This window comes from Fringilla coelebs (assembly GCF_963513975.1).
Source record: "Fringilla coelebs genome assembly, chromosome: 3".
NCBI lineage: Eukaryota > Metazoa > Chordata > Aves > Passeriformes > Fringillidae > Fringilla > Fringilla coelebs.
In genome coordinates this window covers 61429600-61456723 of record NC_140030.1, presented here as the reverse complement: position 1 = coordinate 61456723, position 27124 = coordinate 61429600, and the positions used below count along the sequence as shown (strand labels likewise).

The 27124-nt window shown below is 39.7% G+C and overlaps 1 protein-coding gene across 5 annotated transcripts in view; it reads right to left on the bottom strand.

Annotated features, from left to right (window-relative positions):
• The window catches only part of ARID1B (AT-rich interaction domain 1B), a 325491-nt gene that overhangs the window by 28368 nt on the left and 269999 nt on the right, over positions 1-27124 (bottom strand). For 3 of the 5 annotated variants that reach the window (XM_084203720.1, XM_084203717.1, XM_084203718.1), the window contains 3 exons: positions 13645-13796; positions 6129-6238; positions 5210-5368 (listed from right to left, as the gene is read on the bottom strand). In XM_084203720.1, coding sequence (XP_084059846.1) covers positions 5210-5368; positions 6129-6238; positions 13645-13796 — 421 coding nt within the window. The remainder of the gene's footprint in view (positions 1-5209; positions 5369-6128; positions 6239-13644; positions 13797-27124) is intronic. The other 2 variants (XM_084203719.1, XM_084203721.1) reach the window with 1 other exon arrangement.

Here is a 27124-nt window from a genome sequence, read left to right as displayed (position 1 = left end):
CTGGGGAAAACCAAGGATGGACAACAATCAGAGCTGAGACACCACCAGCAAAAGCAGAAGAGGTGGAAAGAGCAGAATTCCATCTCTGTGGCAAAAAGGCAGGAGTGAACCTGCTTTTTCTCTTTTCTCCCCCCCTTTTTTTTCTTTTTTTTTTTTTTTTTCCCTTAATGTAGAGACGCAGAAAGCACTGAGGCTGCTACACAAGCTATAAATTCTCACCCTATCTTTTCTGTTGCAATGTAACCCTGTGAGCTGGGCTCTGTGCCATGTGTGGACAGACCCTGTCACAGCCCCTACCCAAGCTGCCTCAGCTCTGACAGCAGAGAGGGGCTGCTGCTACAGCAGGACAACCCTCCTACTTGCGGAAGGTGAATTGATTTGCTCAGCAGTGGAAGATGGGAGTGGTTCAGAATTAAACACAAGGGAAAAAGATTGACATAAAGCTTTGGAAAAGGAGCCAAATATGTGAAGGGAAACATATCCTTTATGTCTGTATAGGAAAAGCCTAAACTTTGTTGTTGATTGCAGTAGACACTTCTTAAAACTCATCTAGTCAATCACTCTTTCCCTCTTTTTGCCTTTTCCTTACTTTGAACTGAAGACAGACTATTGTCAAGTAAACAGAAACTCATTCCTCGTTGAACATCTCTAAAAAAGATCCTCAGTGTACCTCACAGATGCTACAGAACCACTCCCTTTGTCCATGTCCCCACACAGTGGTGAGGCCTGGCACTCAACACCATGAAAGAAGGGTACAGCAGAGTAGAACCCCACTGCCAATGGTTTCAAGAGCATTGCCACCATTCATCTTGCATGTTAGCCTGGAAAATATGACAGACTCTGCATCTCCTTCCAGCTATCAGCTGCAACTTGGTAAAACTGGAAAAGAGTCAGGAGAAAAGAAACATGAAGCCAAGGGGGTTGACCTAGCAGTTCCATGAGCCATTGCTGTTCTTTCCAGTGAATGGATATTAATTTTAATGAAGTAAATAGCCTCCTTTAAAGTCTCCTGCCTTGCTGACACTGTAACTTCTTCACAGCAATCCTTCCTACAGACATATATGATTACATTTCCTAGCACTGAGGTGCATGCCTGAATTTACTTCAGCCAGACTCAGTTGTGTTACAACTCCTACTGAAGTGAGAGTCAGGGCTAAATTTGTTTTATTAATACTAAGTGGCTGGCAGGAAATACACTGACATGAATCCTGCAGATTATGCAAAGAAAGCACAAACTGATTCTGTAATAGCAACCAACTTACTGAAAGCATCACTTGCTATATATCTGGGTACTCAAGAAAATCAGTTTAATTCCTAGCAACAAACACACTTTGTCAAAGTTTGGGGGGGTTTTTTTTGGGTGGGTGGAAAGGGGGAAGTAGGGAAGTCATGTTGCTAATTTGATGTTGTGGTGAGCACCAGATACATGCTTGAACAGCTGAATGAACTGGAATTACTCCACTACCTTTTGCAGTAAGTACAAAGTTACTCTACTGTTCACCAGCATCAATTTGAATCTGACACTTAAAGATGCACCAGAACTCTACAAAAACCAAGCTGGGAAATTCCAGCAGAAAATGTTCTATGTGCTTATATTCTAACATATGAGGCAACAAAATAGTTTCTATTTCACTTTTATGGTGAACCATGATTAAGAAAGTTCAGATTTAGCAGTTTTAGGGTTTCAGTTTTATATGTTAAGATTCACTTTTTCTAATCAGAATCAGAGCAGAAGGGAAACAGTTAAGAATTTTTCTTTCTGCATTTTTCTACTATACATCTCAAATGATGCTGCTGTTCAGCAGTGTGGCAGCAGGCTCTAAAATGACAGTATAATCTGAAAACTTTTCACAGCTTACAGAAGGTAAGAAGTGTTTCTTACTGTGTGAGCTTTCAGGTTGTCATGCTTTGTAAAATGGGTGCAATTTTCTTCTAAAATGAAATGTTAACTTTAGAAGAATGCACTGGAGGGAAGAATGCTATTCCTCAAGAGTAAAGATCTTTTTCTCTTCTCTATTTTTATAAAAGTAAATGGATAAAAATGACAGATGTGTGCAAGCTAGTCTATACACAAACAAACTTCAGTTTCACATGGGCAGGTTCAGCTGGAAGGCTAAATTTACCTGTAAATATTACATATTAACCCTTATAAAGCAAGGGTTTAGAAGAGAAAGATCCCATTTTAAATTAAAGTGAGCACATCCCAGGCAACGCTGGAAGGACACAGATCACAACCTTTCCTTCTGTTAACTGTGCTCTGATAACTATGTTAACAATGAAGAATGCTAGTGCAGGCCTGTGGCACATGTATTTACTGGTTTAGTTATATCCTACTCTGCCTGCAATCACCAGCACTCTTCTACATGATCCACTGGCAGTGTTTAAACGGGTGATTGAAAATACTCCACCAAAGTATGTGGATACCAAAGCCAATTCCCATACTGAACCTGTTGAAACCCATACTCTCTTTTCAATACACCTACCCACTATTAAAACTGTATTATATGCAGACCCTTGTATGGTGAGTCTGCAGAATCCTTCAGAGCAACATAAATTTATGTAGGAGTTATTTTCACATGAAAGGCAGTGGGTAGTTGCTTCTCTACATATCTCTAAGGATCTATATTTATACAATTATCTACTGTTCCCTTCCCTGACTTCAGTGAAGAATTTGCCAATATTACACGTGTTACACAGACCTCTTTTACTACAGAACACAGTGTGCATACACAGGCAGCTAAAACTGCCAATGTCCAATCCCTGGCAGAGGCTTGTAGAGGACACATTCCTTAGTCAATATTTTCTCCTGAAAATACTCTCCTGAAAATACTCTGGAGACCCCTCCCAGCTAGCAGCAGGGAGGTGTAGTATTGTTCAGGTGTGTTCACTATCATGTTCCTGGGTACCTATGGACAGTTAACAGCATTTTATGGGGGTTTTGTAACCTACTGTTTTACTCATGCTGCAGTGACCCTGCATAGTTTACACCCACACTTAAAATGCCTCTTTTAAAGAATTTTAGAACTATCTCGCCATTGTCAGGGATGCACATTATATGCAAAACTGGCAGAGCAGAAGTGTCCTTTTCCTGACATACCCAAGGAAGCCTCAAAACCTAGCATTCATCAGTTCTTTCTCCCCATTTTCTCATGCCTCACTTCCACATAAAACAGCTGAAAGAGAGGATCCACTTAGTAGGATCACAGGGATACCTTGAAGTGAATCAGAGACCATTCACCCCTGCTTTTATTCTCTACTGGAATGGACAAGTTGTAGCACATGAAACAGCTCTGGGATTTAATGAACCAATTCAGGCTGTTTTCAAGTGTAACGAAATGCCTGCAATCAATCGTTCCAGTCTATGTCAGGCTGCTGTTGAAGTCGATGAAGTTATCCAATCCACTAGCCTTCATAGGTAAAAAGGGATCAGCTCATTTGCAGCACTTATTTTTCTATCATTCCAAAGCTCTGTATTTATCCATGTCTAACTGAAGCTTTTGGAGAGAAGGACATTCAGAAGAAATTGAAAGCACAAACTTTCTTCATTTATTTTTTCCAATGTTATACTCTGTCAATAATTTATACTTTATTTACACACACAAAAAAAAATCTCCATATATGTTAACGATGACTCCAGGATTTCCTATGCAGTTTATGCAGTGAGCTCAGGAATGCATTCCTGTTTGGTTGCAGAGGAAGCATTCGATGCGTTAGACAGCCCGTGCAATTACTCTCTTGCTTACCTCCAGAAAACTGCCCAAACAAGCAATACCCCAAACATCACTACATAGAAAACTAACAGAATTTTTGGTGTCACCCTTTCACAAATGCTTTTAAGAAAAAGATGAGACCTTGTGGGAACAAGCAACATCAGCTGCCTTCTGAGACTCAAAGTTGCTGTCATATCAACATCCAAAGATATAAGTGGTGCATTTCATGCCACGCTGCCCCCTTGTTCAAGGGATTGTGTAAATGTCTGGGTTTTGGATGGTTAGATCTCTTCCCCTCTGACTGGCCTTCCTCTGTTTGCTCTAAGACATACTCTTTAACATACCACTTTGTAAAAATTGTTATCAAAGAATTATTGCTAATTTAAGTGCACTTTAACACTGGGGAAAACCCCCTTTATATTCTGCACAGGAATATGTTACATTATTTTGCTACAGAGAAATTATGATCATTTCTACTTTTGATAAATTAAAGAAGTAAGAGAGGAACAACATAAATATTCCTAATTATTAAAAAAACAAAACAAAACAAAGCAAAAAATGACCAGATGAACTTTTGCTCCCCATAGACCATATCATCTTAGGTCTGCATTCTCTTTTCTGTATATGTATATAGATTTTCTATGTGTGTGCATATATATAGATAGAAAGAGAGATGATGAAATTTGGAATCTCTCTCAGGTTCTTCTTTATAACCTGTATGAGACTGATTAAACATTACTCATCTGAAAAATAGTTTTCTAAAAATGTATATGCATCAGGATCTTTTTTCAGCTCACAGTCTGGGTTATTTCAAAATAACCAAATGAAGCAAATTAGAAACAATTTTGGTTTAGACTGTGCCTTGACAGCCTAATGGCTGTATTTTCAAATACACAATTCAAAATTAAAAATGTTTCATAAATATAAATGGCAACTTTTTTGTGGTGCTGAGTCTATAATTTAACTTTTGATGAGTATTAGTTTCAATAGGGGAGAAGATTTCTCATTTTGTTTTGTTTTTTTTTTCTTTGTTCTTTTTCCCCCTAAATAATCCTAGTAGAGACAAGTGCAGCAACCAGAGTGAAGCCAGTTGTGTGAAGGAGTTTGGGCCCAGGAACAGAAATGGAATTGTTCTTAACAACACAGTCGGCATGCTTGGAAGCTGATGCATTACAGGAAGGATGTTTTCTTCACAACAACTGCTGTTTTACCAGACAGCACACTTGCATGATGCACACAATTTTACTCTTTCTTATTTCAAAGTACTGTTGGGACAAATTTTGCCCTTGGATAAGCATGCTCAGGCCCCACTGAAGCCAGGCAGTGGAACTTACAGTCATGTGTCCGAGAGCAGAATTTGTACCCAGTGTTATAAAGAAAGAAAACTGTTTAGTGGATAAATAATAAAGAAAAGTAATTTACAAAGCAAACAAGCAAGCATTAAAATATAATTAATTACAAAAAAATAAACAAAAACCAAAATAACCAGAGCCACTTACAGGGCTTGATGGAGTCTTTGGCCAGCCTGGGCTGCTAATGCTATCACTTTCATCTCCATGAAATGAGGAGATGCTAGCAGAGCTTGGGGACATTGGGGAAGGGACTGGCAGGTTGCCTGGGGTTGGGGGCTGAGAAATACCCTGAGAGCTGTAGCTATCCTGTGGTAGAGGAATACAAAAAAAAAATATGACAAAGGCAGGGCAAACTTTATTAAAAACAAACAAAAAAATATACATCCAGTTTAACAGACTGACCAATTTTTATATATAAAATATATATAAACAGAGAGACACATACAGAAAACACACACATATATAAATATATTTATATATATATATATAAAAGGTATTAAAACAACATTGTTAATTAGTATAATTTGGAAAGTTTGCTGGATGCTTGGCTAAAGTCACTAAGCCACCATGCTTACTTCAAGCTCACATGAAATGCTAAGCATGGGTTTCCCATTATGAAAGAAAGAAATAAAAACAAGCCATTCACCTTATTTAATCAAATAAGGCAGGAAAGCAAAATATTAAAGTATGTTGCTGCTGCGGCCAAAACAGAAGCTATAACTGAAGGCAGAGAAAAATGGCTGCAAGGATTGAAACCAGGCAAGACCCTTCCTTCCCACCCACCTGGCACAGCCAAATGCCCACGCAACTTTTGGCTTGGGATGCTTAGCCCCCGCAAGTTAAAATGCCGTAAGAACTAGTAACTTTCAGATCCACACAATGAAGAAAATTAAAGAAAAAAAAGAAACAAAAAAAGAAACAAAAAAAGAGAAACAAATAGATTGCACGTGAATGGAAAGGCATGCAGGAAAGAACAGAAATGGGTAGGCCAAAACCAGGAGATGAAGGACAACACAGCAGACTTCTGCGGGCAGAACCAACACCACGTGCGGAAGGGGATAAATACCTTTGACTTGCTCTCGGGCTGGGGGGCTCCTTCTTCTTTGCCATCTGCTTTGAGAGGAAGGGGAAGTTTGGACTCACCAGGTGTCATCATATCTGCAAGACCCATAGGTGCTAATCGAAAACAGGAGAAACAGTTAAGCATGACTATGTTTGGCTCTGTTGGAAAAAACACGCCTCCTGCTGCATGGTTGTGGCGCCACGTGGAGGAGAGGTTTTCCCACGTCTGTCCTGTTACTCTAGCATCCAGAAACCTGGAAACCTCTTCAGTTCAAGTGAGGAAAAAAAGGAGAACGAACAAGAAGAAAACACAAGCACCGTGCAACAACAACCATCGCTTAACAGAGTAGGATTCATTCTTCATGCTGCTGGTGCTTTTCAACTGTCTCTGCATTTGACCACAACATTTTAACAAATAAGTCTGTTTTAATTACTGCACTCTCCCTCTAGCAATAGACAAACATAAATGAAAACAATGCCACGTTCTCCTTGCCATGTTGAATCCAAGAAAAAAACTGAATTTTCCAATTACATCTGTATTAAGGCTGGTGTCCAGCAGATAATTCCTGCCCCTACCGACTTCAGTATGAATGGCTCAGCCACTGTGAACCTTAACTACAGAATTACAAGCTGTAAACCGTGCTCTGTTGGAGAACCAGCACTCAGCTTCTTCCTCCTGCCAAAACGAGGTGGGACTATAACTAAAACATAAATGTCTTTCTCTGATAATGGCATGCAGTTGCTTCCCAGGGGCGCAAGGAGTTTAAGGGTTTTTTTAATTTGAAGATGCAAGTGCCAAGTATAGTATTATTGCTGCAGAGCTGCTGGGTTCCTGGTTCCTGGATTTCTAGAAAGATGCAAGAAGAAACACTCAAACAAATAGACAGAAAATACTGGGCAGAGCAGATGCTAGGAGGTGCCACAACACTGAATCAATGCAAATAACCAGAAAACAGCAGCAAGACACCAGGTGATTCTTTGCCTGCTGAAAACCATGTGCACAGCATTTGTGAAAGACTGGATTACCTTCCCTTCCTCTCTTTTTAATCCCCCTTATGCCCTTCTTTCAAAGGATATGAGGTAAGAAAAATACAGGATAGCCTAAAAGACAATAAAAAAGAAAAAATAAATATCCCACATGTAAAAATGCAGGAATCAATAAAGCATCCCTGTCTTTACCAGAGTAGCGTGGCTCTCGCAAAATGACAGTGCTGGCTTGCACCAGGCAGCAGGCACACTGCACAGCGAGCCAAAGATAGGAGGGGGAAAAGAAGCTTTAAAAATACTTCACAGATTGCCCACTACAAAATGATTATTGCACATATTCATGTATTACTATGTTTTAGAAAATAATTAGTTTTAATTACAGCAGTGAGAGCATGAGCAGGACTCTAGCGAATACGCTGGCAAGCTTTGCAGTGCTAATTTGCTAATATCTTTAGCATCACTGCAGGTTGAGACTCTGGCTCTGCCAAAAAAACCTACCCAGCCATGTGCCATGTGAGTTTACAACTGTATGCTCAATATTCAGCTTTGAACTGCCCGTGTTTTTCATGGGCACATTTTCTTGTTTTTTCAAAGCACATTTGAAGCCCAATCAAGCCCTTAAAGTCATCACAACACATAAATCATAATTGAGATTAAAAAAAAAAAAATACTTGCAATACTTCAGACTTCAAGAATTGGAACAAAAAGCCTTTTACAAGTGATGCAGCTGCACAGAAAAATCTATTTGGATCAGCTAAAAATGCTGTTATTTTTATGTATGTGTGTGAAATCTCAACAAAACAGCTAGTCAACATGCTACTGGGAAGTCAGCATCCACTAAGCATCTGATTTGTATGTATTTTGCCCTTATACTCTGCTTGAGGAGCTGGGGCAGCTTGTGACCATTCTCAAGTGAAGGATGGCAGCCTAACACGTTCTAATTTTGAATTTGCATTTTAAAAAATGGTTATTTTTCTTTCAGAGATTTCAAAAAATGTATGTACAAAATGGTCAAAAAAATGTCACAGTGTGGTTTCAAACTGGGATGCAGGGCTGTTATACAAAATCCATTTTAACAGTTAACACATTTCATGCTGTGAAGGTGCTAAAAAAGAAGTCTTGGGTTTTAGCTTTGAAGCAAGCAAAGCTGACCCTTCCCCTGTAAAGCGATTTTAGAGAGGTCAAACAAAGCAAAGTTAATGATAACGCTTCTTTGCCAGAATTCTGCATAGCTAAGTCCTCTGCTGGTATCTCACTTTTATCTAGTTGGCACATTATACTTCTCTTCCAAAGAATTTAAAAGTTGTATCCGCTTCTGGTAGCCCTGTTTCCATTAGAACTCCCTTATGGAATCTCTGTTTCAGAGGGTTTAAGTTAACACCTCATATAAAGGGCTACCAACTCCAGTCTGTATGCTGACTCCATTAGTCATGCTTAGAAATGTAAAAATACAGGTTCATTTTGGCTTTTGACTATTTCTTGTTGGCATATACAAATATAACTATGAGGAATTGGACACAAGTATGAAACAAATAATAAAATTACCCAAATTCTGTTACACTTTTTGTTCTAAATTATTTAGTTCATCTACATTCTTTCTTTGCATCTCTAAGAGAAGAACTGCAAGCATTTTACTGTAAACTGCAAGGTTGTCTATTTTCCCTATAGCTTTTACCCAAGATGTTTCCACAGCTATTTTTCTATCTGCCATTGAAACGCTGTTTCGTAACTTCTTGCAAACACACTCTCCAGCGATTTGTGAGAAGACATTCTTGCACTTTTTTTAGCTGAGCGGTACAACGAGAACATTGTTTTGACCCTTTCTGAGCAGTGAAATACTGTTATTGTCACGAAACTGCTAAAATAAGACACAGTCTCTTTCTACACAGGTACTAATAATTCTGCTTGTGAAGTGCAGACCAAAGGAGAAAACATTGTAGAGAGGAGGATAACAGGGAAATCTTGACTCAAGAAGTGTTGTGGCGTACTGTGAATAGGTTTCAAGTACTAGCCTCTGGCTTATAAGAATTTAAGAGCTAGAATGATTTCAAAAAGCAAGTATAGGTCAAGGTCCTGAATTAGCTATTCCACACTGAATTTAATGTACTCAAAGGCAGATATTGACATGAGTAAAACTGCAGCAAAGAATTCTTTTTTGCTAAAGGCTGCTCTACCAGTCCCAGAAGATGATGAAATACTGTAGAAGCAGCAATATACAAACATTGTTTTTCTCTTTATTGCTAGTGTGATAACAAATCATGCTCTACAAAACAGAATACTCCCTCCTCTCTCCCTTGAAATGTAATACATTCCTCTCTCCCTTCCAACCCTAGCACTCTCCCTCTGCGAAAAAAGAGAAGTAAAAGCAAAGGCAGTGAATTAGTGACTGCGGAGTTGATGAGAGGATGCCCACTGCTTTGATGCCCACTGAATAAACAGAAGAGGGACAACAGCACTGCCCAGTGTCCTGCCTCCAGCTCTGGGCACAAGTGCAGCCAAAGGTGGCTGGGGACCTTATCTGAAAAGGATGAGGGAGCCACCAGGGATCTCAGTGCCACATTGCCTTTCTGCTGACAAGTCTTGTCCAAGGAATGACAAGTATGAGCAGTTTGGGATGTGGGCATTTCTATGCCAGGTGCTGCCTTGATTTACAGTCACACAGTCTTCACTTGTTTGGAGTATAGGTGATGGGACTTTTCAGCTGTTACCACCTACTGACAACCTCCAGAAAGTTTGTCTAAATGTGCATTAATAGCTCCTACAAAGATATGTATTACAGTAAAAAATATCCTGGAATAAATTTAGATATCCATTTTTCAGAAAAATGCAACCATGCTGCAAAACAGAAAAATCCAAATAAAGTTTCTAAAAAAATATTTCATCTGCATAAATATAATTGCTTTTCCTGTTAGAGGTTCATCAAAATAAACACCGAGTCAAATATATAGCATATGTATGATTTTTAGTATTAAAGAGTGTCCTTTAAATTCCTTTAGTGCAAATAATTTTTCCTGGAATTTTACATTTTATGTAAAGTATTATGATGTTGAAAGTTAATTGGGAGTAACAACACCCGAAAAAGAAAGGTTTCAGTAAGACAGAGATACTGAAAAAAGGAAAGTATCCTTAAGCAGTAAGGGAATTAATGCCTTTTTATTGGTTTGTTCATCTCCAGAGATAGCAGAGATTGTGAACGTCACTTTCTGTGCAAGAACAATATGGAAACCTGAGAGATATAAACTTCATATTGCTTCTTTTCAAAGATAATTTTCACTAGAATTAACAAAGCTCACAGCATGAGCTATATTGGGGGCTGTAAATTTCCTGTTTATTATATGCATTTTTAAAGCTGGAATTTGAAAAATAGGGGGAAAAAAGTCTAAAATATATATGGGTAATGTGAATTCATACAATAAAAGGACAGCAGCAGTTTTACAATTTTTCTGAATGGCAGTTTGTTCCATAATTGTGAAGGGATTCTGACACCTTTTTCCTGAAGCTTTTGTTATTGTTATGGATGGAATACTCTATTAGAAGAATCTGTCTTCTTTGATCTTGTAATTTCTGTGTTCCTAAACCACTCTGCATCAGCAGAAGCTGGTGATCTGCTGTTTGATCCACAGTCACTGCTGAAGTATCAGGATGCATAACTGCAGCATGATTTTCCTTTCAATTGTGACATTAATTAAAAAAAACTAAAGACAAAAGGATCAACTGGTAATGAGGAGTTAGAAACACTACTAAAAATGGGTGACAAAACCAGTGTTAGACATAGCTGTGCTGAAGCTCCAACACCATATGAAAACAATTACATCAGTTATCAGCAGTCTTCTCCTATTTTAGAGTAAAACCTGCAAGTGCATATTGAAATGAAAGACCTGCCTTCCTCCCTCACAACAGGCAACAAAACTGCCCCCTTCAAAACCCAGACAATGAAGAAACTAACTTCTTATTGCTCGCCTTAGGCTTTCACTGGCCTCTACCTGAAACCACAGCTGTGGATGCTCAGTGTATGTGCAAGTTAACCAATGCCTTCACTCCAGCAGAAGCCACTCAGCTGCACTTGGTTTTGGCCCTCCACATTGACTGAACCCTGGTTTATCTGACAGATGCGTAATTTTATAGGGCAGGGAGGAAGGGGAAGCTAAGGAGTCACATGGCTGAATTGGTCTTCCTGCCACAGAAAATCCTCTTTTCAAGCTCCTAAAAAGGTATCACTTACTGGTTCTCCACCTCATCAATTACAGGGCCAGAGTTGTCCTTAAAAGTGCACCCCCAGCTCAAGAAATGAGAATTAAAAGCACTCTTATTTACACTTGTCTTAAGCTTCCATTTTTTTTGGACCCAAGCAGAAGGAGGAGTTTGGATAGGGGGAAATTAAGCATTCCCACAGCACTTGCACTCAGCAATGTATCCACACCCAATTTTCTGTGTGTGTCCATCTCCTCCACAACAGTGTCTCCTGGACGCCTGTAAAGCAATTCTAGCTGGGTGTCTGCTCCCACACAGACTGAAAGAGGTGCACTGAACTCCTCTAGCTCATCTCATACTTACTTTCCATTGGGTAAGCTCTGAATTAATAAAACTGGAACAAAAGAAAACCTCACAAATGCACTGGCAGAAAAAACCCTGATAAATGTTTAAATTATTAAAAATCCAATATTTCAGAATGCATAACACAATAAAAAGAGTATGACTACCCCATACAAAAGACTGCTAGGATAAATGGTCTTGCATTGAACAGATTTCCACTGTATGAAATAACGAATGGCTGAATTATCTGAACAAAAAAACCTCTGTGAATCTTCCTTTAAACTGGTTATTCCTTAGGAATACATAAATCTTCTTAGGCAGGGCACTCTGCCATCTGTTTGCTGTTGGTTATTTTTGCAGCTCTGGGGGCCAACGGAAAAGGGTGGAAAAATTACTTCTGCTAATAGCAAAACAGAATTTATAGCACAGTTTCAATGCTCAGAAGTAATTTTATTTCAGCAAGCCAGACAAAACACATAACTACACAAACAAAACATAATATTACCTGGGACAGCTCTGGTGGGGAAAAAGCAAGCTATTATCTAATGCTCTTTTCAATAGCTTGTCCCTCTTCATCCAGATGGTGCAGTGTGCTGTCTCAGCTAGCCAAAAGCTTCCAGGCCAGAACTGGAAAAAGCCTTTTTTTTTTTTGGTTTGGTTTGTTTTGGGTTTTTTTGATAATTTCTCTCTCTTTTAAAAAAAATCTTACTGATTAGCAGCTTCCTTTTTTCTGCTAACCAAAATGGCAACAATGTTCTTGAAATACAGACACTGTTCAGTGTCTCAGCAGCTCCTGTGTAGGGGAAATGAACTCTGGACATACTAGACACTAGATCTCACCGTGGCTATTTTCTTCCAAAGACACTGGAACATACAGAATTGACAGGGAGAAAAGACAGAAAGACAGCAAAAGATGCAAAGGATGAAAGAATTATACAGGCTCAGAGGGGTAGAGCAAAAGTTGTGAAAAACCTGGCTCTTGGTAAGACACAATTTAGGTAGTAAGGCATTTCTTAAGAAATAAATAAAAGTAGAAACAAAGACAACTAAGAAGCAACATCATATTACCTTAGCACAACCTATTCAGCTTTCAGAAAAAACTTCAAAACCCCCAACATTTCTAAAAGGGATAATGTAATCAATAAGGCATGCACAGAAACTCCATGACTGGAATAAGTACTTGGGAGGATCCGCTTCAGGGTCATTGAAACTCCATCCAACACAGCCCAATCAAAGAATTGATCTTTGCTCAAGTATTATCTTGAAGGAGGGTAATTGTTAGGAATTCAAACTGAATATGGACCACGAAGCACATTTGTGCAAAACTGTATTCACCTGTCTTCAGACTCACACAAAAAGCTACAGGCAATTCTGAACTCATAAATCATGATATGAAGGATAAATCCAGGAGCTACATTGAATATGCTTTTTTTTTTTTGCAAGAGGAAGTTATGGTAAAATTTTATATACTGATACTAAATGAGGAAACCCTATATAAATTTTGGAAACAGTAAATATGGCCTATGTTTTCCAAACAGAATAATTATAATGCTCACCTTACAGCATCTCAAGTCAGAGCAAGTGCACATACCTTTTTTTAAATGACTACCACATTAAATATCTGAAATTGCAACCTTAGCAAGTAAAATGCTGAAAACCAAAAGCAACCTCTTAAAACAAGAAGCTGTTCCCCTTCCCTTTCTTGCAGACACATACACACAAATATACATATACTTGCTAGTCAACACCTACATCAAGCTGAGTCCGAGAGATGCTGGAACTGCACAAAACACTGTACACATCTACATGCTGTGCAGAAGGACTTAATGAAAAATGTATCAGCTACTGTACAAAAAAAGCACCTTAGCCTAATTTCAGATCACTCCAAACTACCCCACAGGGGTGAATCAAATGAAGATGGATGTTCCTCTGCCACCAGCCCAGGGCTGCTAGAGTTGGGCAGGATTATGCAGGAAGGTCACTGCTGGAAGGTTACTCACCATTACCTGCTGAGCTGTTCACCATGTTGGGGGCCATGCTGTAAGGAGGAGCCTGTGGGTTCATCAGGCCAGAGCTGTTGTTCATTGGCTGAGTGTAGGGGGAGCTGGAGCCCATCATCCCGCTCTGATTCATGGCAGGAAAATTGCCTTGCCTAGGAGGGGAAAGCACACATACAATAACTCATTACAGACCTCATTGCTGAAGATGCTGTGGTCACAGAGTGCATCACCTATTGTTTGTAAGGAGAAAGCAGGTAATTAGTTCACTTTACATATGTGGGGAGCTTTGAGTTAGTCTTGAGCTAATTATCATAAATGTGAAATAGAATTGGACTGAAGACTAATTTCAAGCGACATATACAGAGTCTTGCTATGTTGCTATCAATCAGAAGAAAAATACAGCTCAGATTATATACCCTATGAATAGACAGCAATATGATCAGGAATCAAAATTACAATCTAGCATTGGCATAAAAAAAAAACCCAGCACATCACCATTCTTACCATTTTGACCATGTGATAGCAATCCTCACCGGTCAGAGCTTAATAAACAGTGAAATGACCAAAAGAAAAATGGGTACCATTGATTCAGTTTCTGATTCCTGCATTCGTTGTTATTGTGTTGAACAGTGTTCATCTGTATGTGTCATCTATGCCCAGTCTTTCAAAAACCTCCATGCATATTCCACTTCATAGAAACAAGAAACCTCTGCAGAATTATTTTACTTTTGAAAATTAATAGCATATTTGTATAATGCTTGTATAATTGAGACTTAAATTTGTCTCAAAAACTGCCCTAAATGAAGCCCTTGCATAATTCTCCACATGTTCAGACCAAGTATTTTAAAAGACTAAAACTTATCTACTTTTAAGTTCTAAGAAGTATCTAAGTGTGCTTGGTACCTGATTTGTCAAACTCTACAGACAAACTGAGGCATAAGGAAGAAAATAATCTAATTCAAGTAAGTATGATAACCCAATGTAATGCATGATTCAACTTAAAAACTAACCTTTTATTCTTTTAATACATAAAACAATTACCTACCTTTTCTTAGTATAGTTGAAGACTGCATGTATTATCATATGTATATGAGTAGCACTTATACATATAAAATAATACATATGAATAAAAACACACAGAAAAAATACTTACTTGTATATTCATAGGAAAATATATAGGAAAACACAAAACTCAGATCTCTTTTTTCAGTGTGCCCCCTGTACATTTCTGTTGCTTTTCCAAATAAAGGAAACAAGAAAGCAACCACCCTTTTACACAGCTTTAGTACCTGTTAAGTTTATTTCCTTACAAAAAACGAAGCACTTAATTTCATCCTACAGGAAGGGAAAGCTGAATGTCCAGGTACCAAGATGAGAGTTTTGGTAGAAATTCTACTTATAATTATTTTACAGTATTCGAATCAAAAAAGGCAACACCTAAATCAAGAGCCCTGAGTAACTTCAATGGCTTCTTGTCTTCTCCAAACTCATGGCGGATTCTTAACACAAGTGGTAGAAGCAGATTTCTTTTTTAGGAAGTACAGGAGGAAGACCATTAAAGCACTATTTGGCCTAATTTTTCTTGACACACTGTGAATTTCTTCAAAGGAAAAGAGAACGTGTTATCTAAATAAAGCATCTTTTTCCAAGTCAGTTTTGTCCTTTGCTCTCTGAAGACAAACTTTTCTTCACTCTTGCAAAGAGGCAAAGGCTTTATTTTGATATGAAGGAGATAACTGCCATACAATGTCATTTCCCAGATGAAGCTTGCAACAAGAATTGGAGGGAAAAGATTTAAAATGCACAGTGGTGCAATGCTCCAAGGGAAATTACAAAGGGAAAAGAGAAGAGTAGAACCATTTGCCAACAACTATAAATTATTTCAAACAACCAAGATTTTCTTATGTAAAGACAGTATCTTAAACCCCTCCCCCCCCCCTTTTCTAGCTGAAAATTGCTGTATTTCAGCAAATGCAGTAAACTGAAAAATGCTTTCTATGCTGGATAAGCAAGGTCTCTTCTGTTACTGGGTAAAGTTACTAGTGAAGATGAAAAAAATGTGCAAGCATATTTTCATACCTTAAAAAAGAAGTAATGGATTTTCAGAGGTTCTTTTATGGAGTAAGGCTAGGATCCTGGAAAAGGCAAGTCTCTACAGGTATCTATCTCTTTAATGTCCTTCTTTTACTTCAAAAACACACAGGAGACACACACCTTGCAGGTAAGCTGAAATTGGTCCTTACCTACCAATATTTCAATAGTATTACTTCCTAGCATGTGTATCTTCTAGGCTGTGGGGCTGTTCATTGTCTCAAATTGAGGTACAACCTATTTCATGTTACCCACAATGGACATCAATCTCAATTGCAGCTCATGCAAGCATACTGCTGCACAACAGCTTTAAATCAAAAAGTAGGAAACTATTTCCAGTTTAGACAGAGAGTGGAAATTAAATAAAAAGAATATACAGGCTTTGGCCAGGACAGCAAGAAAACAACTGACGTCTAAAAAAATTGCTTCTGCACCCAGAAGAACCTGAATGGCAGAATGTAATTCTGAAATTTCATTGGGCAAGGCAACAGCTTTCCCTTTCATCCTCCTATGTAATGTTGCACTTGGAACAGACACAGCTCTCTGTCTCTGGAAAGAGCCCAGCAAGTGAAAAAGACTCAGCACCATCCCTGGCAGGACTTTGTCCTTTCCCAGCCCCCTATCAAAGCCCTGACCGCAGCACGCATGAGCTAATTCAGTAACACTGAAAGGACATCCTGTCAGAGTAAATGCTGTTTTATTATCAGATTGGGTGCAGTGAGCAGTACAGAGCTCCTCCACGTATTATTTTGCTCTATGATGGCTTGGAATGGAAAGTTTCTTTAGGGAGAAATAATCAGGTATTACTTCAGCCTTTAATTCTCACTCCTCAGTAGGCCTCCTTTGAGTAAAGACTGCCGACTGTGACAAATTGTGCTGCATCAGTGCTATAATATGAAGTGGAGTCCATTAAGAACTGAGCTGAGATCACCAAACTCATTTTGATTAACCTCCAGGTCACTAAACACTTATAAATATGTTACACAGCAGCTGCTAAACATATTTATATATGCTTAAGGTCACAGCATCATCTGTTGGTTGTTGGAGTTAAGTCAAAAATCTTATGTTTCCTTCTGTGCTGCTTTTAGTTAAGGCATATCCAACATACTACAGTACTAGACTCTCTCCTACATCTCCCAATTCCCTCCTCCATTTTTCCAGGATGCTAAATAAAAATCAAGCCTTTAAAAACAGTCTGCTGTACACGTAGTGACATCTAATGGCAAAAATTCATCTGGCCGGCTATGAATTTTATAGCAGTACAAACCCAGCTAAGTATACAATTTTACAGTATTTGCCACATAAACACCAAGGGCTGGGTTCCTTAGGGATGATGCAATTAGGAATAACAGGAAGAAATTAAGAAAAGATACACTTAAGTTTAGTATAATGAAAAGATGTCTTCATGGTGAGATACAGTTACCCTCCAAGGGAATGAAGGAAACCTCAGCTCCTGACATTTCTGCATGCAGGCAATGTATACAAATACATTAAAATGCATTGGTCAGAGAAACCCTGCATCGTGTATGAACTAGAGTATCTGCTCTTGCAATACCTTGATCCCAGATAATGTATTTTTCCCCATTTAGAAGAACAAGCAGCCAGGCCAATACAAATTTGGGATTATGCTATCCATTTAAACACAATACCTAAGGCTACAATTTTTTTTTCTGCTCTACTGCTACAAGTAGATCTTGAAGAGTTTGGCAATTTTAAGAGATTTAGAGTGGAAGAGAGGAATCTGCTTGCTTCTATGGTTTATTTACTCTGCTGGCAATTTAGCAATGCATCATGCCAGAGCCAGTTGTTATGCTTGAGGAAAGGGTTGCCACCCCAGGGAACTTGGGGAAGCTGGAGGAATGTGCTGACAGGAACCTTGTCAAAGTCAACAGGGACAAGTGCAAGGTCCGGCTCATGGGAAGGATGAGCCCCCTACAGTGGTGCCAGCTGGGATTTGACCAGAGGGAGCAGCTTTGCTGAGAGGTCCCTGGGCATCTTGGCAGACAGAGCTGGGCATAAGCCAGCAGTCTGCCCTGGCAGCAAGAGGGCCAACATCATCCTGGGCTGTGTGACGAGGTGCAGAGTTGGGAGATGGAAGAAACTGATCATCCCCTCCTTCTTTGGGACTCACTGGACTTCATCTAGACTATCATGTTCAGTTCTGGATCCCCAGAAAAGAAAAGATGATGATGAACTAGAGTGAGCAGAGAACCCCTTACATGGCCAGGGCTTGAGCACTGACCCTGGAAGGGCTGAAGATGAGGCCTCATTCAGCCTGGGGAAGACAGCTGTGGAGAGACATCTACAGCAGCCCCATAGCACCTAAAAGGAAGTCAGCAAGAAGATAAAACTGGCCATTTCAGTGGGCATGGTGGGGGGACAAGACACACTGGGCAAGAGTGAAAACACATTAAGTTCAGACTGGATACAAGGAAACCATTTTCCCAGTGAAAATAGTGAGAGACTACATCTGGTGGCCCAAAGGGCCATCTCTGCCTTTGGAGATTTTGAAGACCCAAACAGGGTAACACCCTAAGCTCTAAGGTGAGCCTGATAAGGAGAAGGTTGGACTAAACATTCCTCCTGAGGTTCTGTTCCAGCTTGAATGATCCTATCATCTTAGCTTGTTGGTTTCACTGTGCTGTTGACAGTCTGGTGTATTACTGGGTCCAAAATACAACTGCTCAAATTCAAACCATTCCCTTTTAAGAAGTTCTTCTTCTGATATTTTGTTTTCCTTCATTTGCAATCTACCCAAAGCTTAATCTGCACTTAATCTCTTTTCTCTGCAAAACAAGTAGCATCAGATCTAATTGTGTCTTCTGAGCTAATGCAGAAGTCTGTGTATTTAAAAAGAGGAGTTGACACGCAAGATCTGGTTATCCTTAAAAAGCACAACAAAGAAATTGTTAGAAAGAAAAGCACTGACAGTACACAGGAGCACAGGAGTGATCACAGCTGCTGAGCACTCTCTCATACTGAAATGCCCTCCTTTAACTGGACCTGAAATCCTCAGTAAGTTTATGTGTTGTCTCCAGCTGTGACACAGAAGTCACTCTACAGCCCTTGCGCTCCATAGAACTTCCTGATACGTGATTTAGTACCTCCTCAGTATTGTCACCTGATGCAAGGCTTACACTGTCATCTTCTCTCTCCTTATTGAAAAAATATGAATTCACTAACAAGTTGAGTTCAGGTGTTTATGTGGACAATGGACAATGACAGAAGTAGATTATGCTTCTCAAGAAGGCAAGAAATGAAGACACAACTTTTCATACGGAAACGTGTCAAAGCTCAGGTTGTTCTGTGTACACAGAGATCAAGTTCTAAAACTTTCTGTGGATTTCCTGAGAGCTACCTGGTGCCTTGTACTCTTCTCTCAACCTACAACACCAGAGCAAAGCCCTTCATACAGTCAGAAAAAGTGAACCAGCTTCTGTAATGAGCCCTGTGGCAGCCTGAGCACAAGAGGCGAGTCCAACATGGAAATGTAAAGGGAACAGAAGAAAGCTTCAGAGGTGGAAAGCATAGAGGTGATGGAGGTGAGGAGATTTTGGGGCATAGAAAATAGAAATGAAGGAGACAGTAGACGGAAATTAAGAAGGAAAAAGGATTGGGAGCATTCTCACTAGGTTCCAAAGGTTTTTAGGGCAAGGAGGATGATAGGTGCGCAGGAGAAGGCAGATGAAACAGAGATGCAGGAGAAGGAGCAGGGAGAAACACACAGAATGCTGCTACTTCCAGGGTAAACACAGGTGATGGTCCCTCTAGCACAAGTGGAGCCTCTTAGCCAGATATGCCTGAAGGAAAGAAGGGATTGACAGGAAGCTTCCAAAGCAGGGTGCTATGAGACATGTGCCTTCCCTGAGCTCCTCAGCTTGTGCACCCTGCCCTGAGGTAGGGCCAGGCTCTACCTTGGCCAAATGCTGGGGGGGGCCCAGTCCAAATGTGGCACAACAGGGTGATGCTGAAGGGGCAAGAGCACAGATGGGGCACGCAGCCCAGGTAGGGAAGAGATGGCATTGAGCCACACTGCACAAATCCTGGCAGTCACCAACTCCTATCAGTTGTTAGTTCGGCACTTGGGCAGTGCTTCCTGACACTTGACACAGCGTGCACCTAATGTGGGGATTTCTCCCAGTTCTGCTGCTCTAAGTGCTGGACCTGAAAAACTATCCTGTTACTGTGACCTGGCCACCTGAGCAGTTGGCTGGTGAAAAAAATAAAAAGGCCCCCAAGTTTGCCATTTCTGCTCCAGATCTTTAACCTACATCAGTTTTGCAGTGAATGCACTGCAGCACCTCAGGGGAGTAATTTGTGTAAACATTTTAAAAGGAACATTTTTTCTTTTAATGCTGACACACTGCTAAGGTGGCTACTTGATTACAAACTGTGAAAATGACTGTGTTAGGCTGCACTCACAAATCACAGTGTACTGACCAAATTGCCCTGTGCTTATCTGTGCCAGGTCTGCAGCATGACAATATTTCCTCTCTCTTTTAAATGTCAAAGTATGATTTGGGGGGTTGTTATTTAAACACACTGACCTGCACAATAACCAGAAGTACTTTATTTAAATCTGTCTTGAGCTGGGACTAGCCTTAAGCGCTTATAATCTGTCACACTTTGACACCAAATGGGTTATTATAATGAGAGTAATTCAGGAGTGAGACCTGTGAATGCCTTCTCCCTGGAGAATTTACACATAAACATGTGCAGGCAGATACATATGCTCTTTTGTTATGGATTTTCCTTCTTGCTACATTATGGGCTTCCTTGGAGAAGTGAAACCATTTCTATTGTCAGCGGATATGGGAGAACTGAAGAAGGGAGAGGAGAGCGAGGGAAAATAAACCCCAACGTTGCTTACTTGGCTCTGCCTGGAGGTTCACAGCACTCTTAGCAAAGGCCAAGACAAATGAAGCCTGAATATTGGCTTGAGCAGCTATAAAATGGCATTGAAGGCAGTTCCCATGTGAATAAACCAAATTAATTTAACATCATTATAGCTGAAAGCAAAGTATCTTCTTCTTGTTAGGTGCTACTGTAAGTATACTAACCTGGACTTACATGCCCTCCTCTGTTCAGTGGGGAAGTTCACCAGTTGTAATAACAAAGTTTCAGAAAATCAGCCACAAAAGCTGCTTGATGTGACAGGTATTAGGTCTGCCACAAGACTTTCTGCCATTTTTCAGGCTAGAAAGAAAGAGAAAATTTTACACCTGTGCATATCTACTAGTGTGAAAATGGAAGGCCTAAGTTCTGAAATCCACTGAGAAAGCACTGGAAAAGATAAATGAAAAAGTGGATTTGTACTGAGGGGTGTGTGTGTACGTGTCTGCTGACAAGAGGTACACAGAACTAACGCAAAAGTGTTCTTCTCAACAACCAGGCCTAAATGCTAATGCTAAAATGGGGGAATAATTTTAACATTGTAATTATGTGATAGTGCAAATTGCCTTGTAATCCACTGCAGTTGGACCAAGTACACTGCCTGATTTCTTCATCTGGCTGATCCAAATACTGTTGTGTAAGATACTTTTAAAAAGACTAATACAGAAACAGCCTTTCCAAATATATTATCTTTCCTCTGATTTACACAACTACTTGTGCCTTTACCATCATCTCCATTGCTTGGATTTTACTAAAAACCTGTAGGGGAGGAACTTAAAAATTAGTTGCTCCTACCACACTGATTCAATGCTGAGCTACTCAGAAAAAGCCACAAAAACCTATTGTTGGTTTACAAGCTGTTGTTATCACATTAACCATTTTTCCAGTGAAAACATCTGCCCAATGGTCACTTAAAGGCCAACAAAACAGGAGTGTCACACCATAGAGAACTCTGGAAGAGCAACATAAGAGGCGTGTGTAATTCACGAGTAATAATGCTAATAACAACACAACTACCCAACATTTGCACAGCTGAATGCATATGGGGATCAGAATAAATCTCTCTACTCCATTTTACAGATAATAAAAACTGAGGAAGAGATCCAAGATTAATAATGGTCTAAAATATGGCCAAAAGAATAATAAAGTAGTTGAATACAGTGAGGAAAACACAGCACAAGCCTGTTAAAAAGAAAATAAATCCCTAATTTCATTTGATCCTAATGACAGAAGCGTGTGTGACTGAAAAGCATTTAGTGATAGTAAAATACTGTAGGGTTTTGTTTGTTTAAGTTGCAGCCATTTGATTTTCTTCTTATAAAATTCCCTTTGTGTTAATTAAAGTAGTTTTGGTCTGAATTTCATAGTGATCACAGCATTAGATCACCAGTCTTCAAACCCACAAGGAACTCCTGAAATGCCTTAATTGCACAGCATTCTTACAAGTGCAGCAACACCTCCATATCTGAATTTATCTGTGTAAGAACAAACTAAGCTCTTGGTACTCCATGTAACCTGTACTGGATAAATACAATTATAATGCTGTGTGACAAAAACCACAGAACAACTGAAAACGGCCTGGAAACCCATCAGAGCTCTGCTCTTGGTGACCCCTGTCTACCTTCTCCACATATGGATTTCCACTGCAGCCCTAACAGCAGCTGCTTGCACAACTGTCCCCCTCAGATATGGTATCTGAGCACTGAGGGAATAAGTTTCCTAGCCCAAGTGGAGTGTGTGATGCACAAAAAAGGGCTGCTTTAATTTGTCCAGCAAGCAGGAGCATGCATGAACTGGGTTTACAGGGAAAAAAAGAAATTTGCCCTGTATGGCATGATGCTGTCAATCTGAACCAGAATGTCAAGAAGGGTGATTTAGCCTGGTGTGACTTGATGTCAAAATGGGAATGACTCATATGACTCTCACTATGCACCTTCTATTTCTGTGCATGTTTATAAATAGCTGTATTAAGAAGTCGGAAGGCCCTATGAACTCTCTCCCAGAAAGATTACTTGAAAGCGGTAGGAGTCTCTTCCCAGCACTTGAACAGCCAGAAGGTCACCAAGGTGTGGTGCTAAAAAGCTACAGGAAACTAAGGACACACTTTGTGTTTCACTAACTCAGTTTCCTCTGCTGGGACACTGTCTTGGGAGAGGTCTGACCCCTGAGCTCCCTGTCTTCCACCTGGGGATGCTGTCTGCCACCACCTTGTTACAATGTGCAGCCACATCCCCGCGCTGCTTTGGAGCGCCTTGGAATGCACCGTGCTAGCAACCAACCGAAAATCCAATAAAAACCTGAGCGTTTCATGCCAGCTCTTCCACGTATTTTTTCATAGTAAAATGTCATCTGGCTGACAGCAGCATGCTGAATGCCACTGTGCATGTGCATCAGCATGGTGAGGAAGTTCTCCAGAGGGATTTTCCAGCAGACACGTTTTCACTCACCTATCTTTGCCCAATGGCCTGGAGCAGTTATATGTTTATTGCTATTATTACCAGCACTGTTGCCATCAGTCTCGGCTCTTTGGCACACTGGACAGTTTCACAAGAGCAATGTAGTGCACATGCTGGTATGATTTCAGCTGCATCTTTGTTTCAGATGCCTGAAACCTACTGTGGCCACTGCAACAGGTATTTAATGTGTTAGTAAGATTGCCAGCCATCATTAACAAAGTCTCATGCTGTTAGGTTATTATTTAATGTGATTCTTACAAGGCTACTTATATGTCCAGCTAGAATTGGTGTTTCCATCTGAACTTATCAACAAACTGAAGGGCTCTTCCCATTTATATTTCCCCAGGCAGCATAGTTGAAAAAAAATTGTTTATTTTTCTCTCAAATACCACCTTTGTAAAAGAACCTAAAACCTTAAACCACCTTGAAAACCTGAAACCCTCCTACCATTTTTTTATGTCCCTCCCTTTCTGTCACAAAAATCTCAGGCTGTTCAATCACAGTACTGTACTTGCACAGTGTTATGTGCCAAATCACATAGTACAGTCACAGAATTAGCTTTCTTCATGAGTCCCATTAAACAGATGGCTATTCTACTGTGTTTTGGCTTTTTTTTTCTAATCACTTCTGTGATTTAAACTAGTAGATCTTCTGACAGACTGTGAAAACTGTTTCCTCATCTGAAATAGTTTTTGTCACCCAAGAAAGAGTACTCAATCTAAGGTCCTCCCTCATTTAACTTCATACATCAATTAATGAAGTACTGCATTCTTAACGTCCTGAAGATCATATTTTAAGGTACAGAATTTCTATGTAACATCCAACCCAGAGGCAGAATGTTAATAAGCTACACAAAGTCCTACACTACAATTTTGTTTCAAAATAATTAGTCTTTCTACAGAGAGCCATGAATCTCCCAAACAACCAAATCAAGCCAAAAATAATCTTGACACAATAATAATCGAATTAGAAGTGTCTCTGAGGTAAGTGAAAATTCTCATTCATTACTAAAAATCATGCTTCCTTCCCAACACACTCCTTCTTTCACAATTTAAGAATGGTTACTCTCTGAAGGAGGAAAAGAGTAGGACTCTTGAGGTCTGTGGTTAATCTCTAATGGCATGAACAGCATATAGCAGTCGACTTGATTGATGAGTCCAAAGAAGAAAAAAATGCCTCCCCAAATCACTGGTTGCCTGCAAGAGCTCTGCAGCATGGTGACAACGAGGGCTCCAAAATGATGGATTTACCTTTTAGTAAAACAAAATTCCAGATAAAAATGTATTTCTCTAAGTCTCCCACAAGAAATGGCTTTGGTTAGCTCAGCATGTAAAGTTTCTTCCAATCCTTACACAATTTTATCAGCAATTTTGAGCTGATCCATAAAATGCATCTCCATTTAAATAAAATAATCACAGAAGATTTCTAGCTCTCCCCTTACAATAATAAATACATATAAGCTGAGCTGAACTTCCTCCCTCCTAATACATTATAGAAATAAACCCATGCATGATTCTGCTTTGTAAAGCAAAACATGAGGAAAAGAAAAAAGAAATAATAAAAAAATCAGCTTGATACAAATGACTATTTCTCATGAAGAGGGAAGAAGCATGGGTCCTTTAGAAAAGAAATATGTCAATGCTGGTTAATAGCTTCCTTAGAAATTACAGTTACAGTAAGCATTAGTATTCGGACTTTTAACCCCTCAAATCACACAGAAGCCTAGCATGGGGAGAAGATATTCCAGCTATTACTGCACCTCCTCCAGCCTCAGGTGGAGCCAGCACTTTGGGAGTATTTGGGGCTCACAGAGACAATACAACCAGCTAGGACAATGAGCAAAACCACTTCACCCTGCTGGAACTACACACGGACTTTATTCTGGAAGCCAAATTTTGTTTCATGGACTGAAAATACCACCAGGATATTAGAACAGCACTAATCGAGAGCAAAGTGGGGCTCATTTCAGGGTGACCCATCAAGATCTCTAAAGGAAATCTGTGATTGTTTGGAGGAGCAGAGCAGAGGGGAAATGACCAGACAGCTTGAGCCTGGAGAACTGTGAATGGCCTGAATTTGAACAGGAGCAACTCCTTCCGTGTGACTGAATGTTAAATAAAAGACCCGCAGAAAGAGCCTTTCTTGCCAGGGGCTTATTTCAAAGGCAACAGATAACGCAGGCGCTGGCTCCAATTATGGCTACCAGTCCTACCTTAGCCTAGTTTACTTTGGGGATTTCACAGCTGGCAGCCTTTCATCTAGAAGTAGCCTGGTTTGAATAAGCAAAGAAACTTGAATGAGTACTTAACCTTCCTGCACTCCACCGAACTTCCCAGCCGAGAAGAACAGCACCTCCAAGTTTAAGGGGAAAAGGGAAAACAATGGAAAATATATACTCTCTCCAGGGATTAAAGATGGTAAGTTTTACTGGAGCGCTTCAAGACTTCCCGCTACAAAACTGCAGCTTTCAAAATCACAATTAGAATTTTAAATCCAAGTTTCAAGATCAAAAAGGGCCAGACTGGAAAATACTGCACAAAACTGACAGGCACTAGGATGTAAAACACCTAAAACAGTTCTGGGTTTTATTTATATTATTATTCTTTTTAAAAAATTTATTCCCCATTTCCGCCTCCTTCTTTTTCCTTTTGACATTTTAATGCACCATGTCCATTACTATATTTCCTCACCAGTACCTTCTAGTCCATCAGCAGTGCTGCATTGCCCTGCTGTTGCAGAAAATAATACGGAAAAAGTGCTTTGCTGGCACCAGCAACACGGGATTATGAATTATACATACCTAGCAGGGGAGAAATGCTGATGGAAGGTTAGTGTGCCTGTATGTGTGCAAGTGTGCAAGTGCATGTAGACACACAAACAGACTAAGAAGACATCTAGAATGCACTTTTAAAACTAATTTATACTAATTGTGTTTCTCTGTACAACAGAAATTCTCTAATATCAGTGCAGTTTTGTTTGATCAGTTTTAGGACTGATTAAAAACGTACTAAATTCTTCTCACCACATTACAATGAGGCTGTGGTAGCTAACCAGTTGCTAAGCAATTTAGAACCAGAACCACATTCTAGAATGCCTAGAAGTATGACAAAGCAATGCAACATCACACATTATGGTAGACACTGAACACCACTTCTCAGGTGGGGATCAGCAGAAGATAATGTAAAGATCCACCTCAATTTAGCAACCCAATGGCCAGGATTTAAAATGATCAGAGGTTGCAAACAGCAAAACTGATTCCCATTCCTCAGTTTAATAAGCTACTAGGTCTGAATCGTCTCCTCTAAAATCAATGGCAGTGAATTCTAAATTCACTCAATCTATAAAAAAAATTGCTTTAATTTACAAAATTGCAACATGCAATCCTGAGAATCATATTAAGGTACATTGAGGTCAAAGGGGCTGCCTTCAAAGATAGGATTGCTCCTCATGTAGGCACATCAAAACTCATTTTTTTGTAATTAGTTCAGGTATTGATAACTGTAGTTGCACCAACAAAAGGCTCATTTTAGCATCCAGTTGGATGCACATTTTACAGCCACTAGCACCAAATTAGATTTTCTAAGGCCACACTACTAACGGCATCCAAGCCAGCCATTTTACAGCTATGTTTTTACCTTTCCATATACTACAGTCACACTTTCAGCTGCTAAGAAGACATGCTCAGAAGGACACTCACTGCTAGCACGAGAGATGCTGAAAGTGATGGTGACAAGCATCTAGCTCTAAAGATGTCTGCTGATTTTGGGTGCCAAACTGATCATCAGTTTTAAACGGAGAACTTGCTGTAGGAAGCAAAAGCTCACAAACAGTGCACACATAGTCCTGCAAATGTTCAAACTGAGGAGCTCAACACTGGCTGGTACTAGAAGATATTGGCTAAATTTGCTGCCTTTCACATCAACAGGGAAAACAGTACCTCATTTGCTTAAAACTGTTATTACTGAAGGCTTACTGTGATGCAGTTTTGTACACACAGGAACATTTATCTATTGCTATAAATATATGTGCTGTTCTAAGAA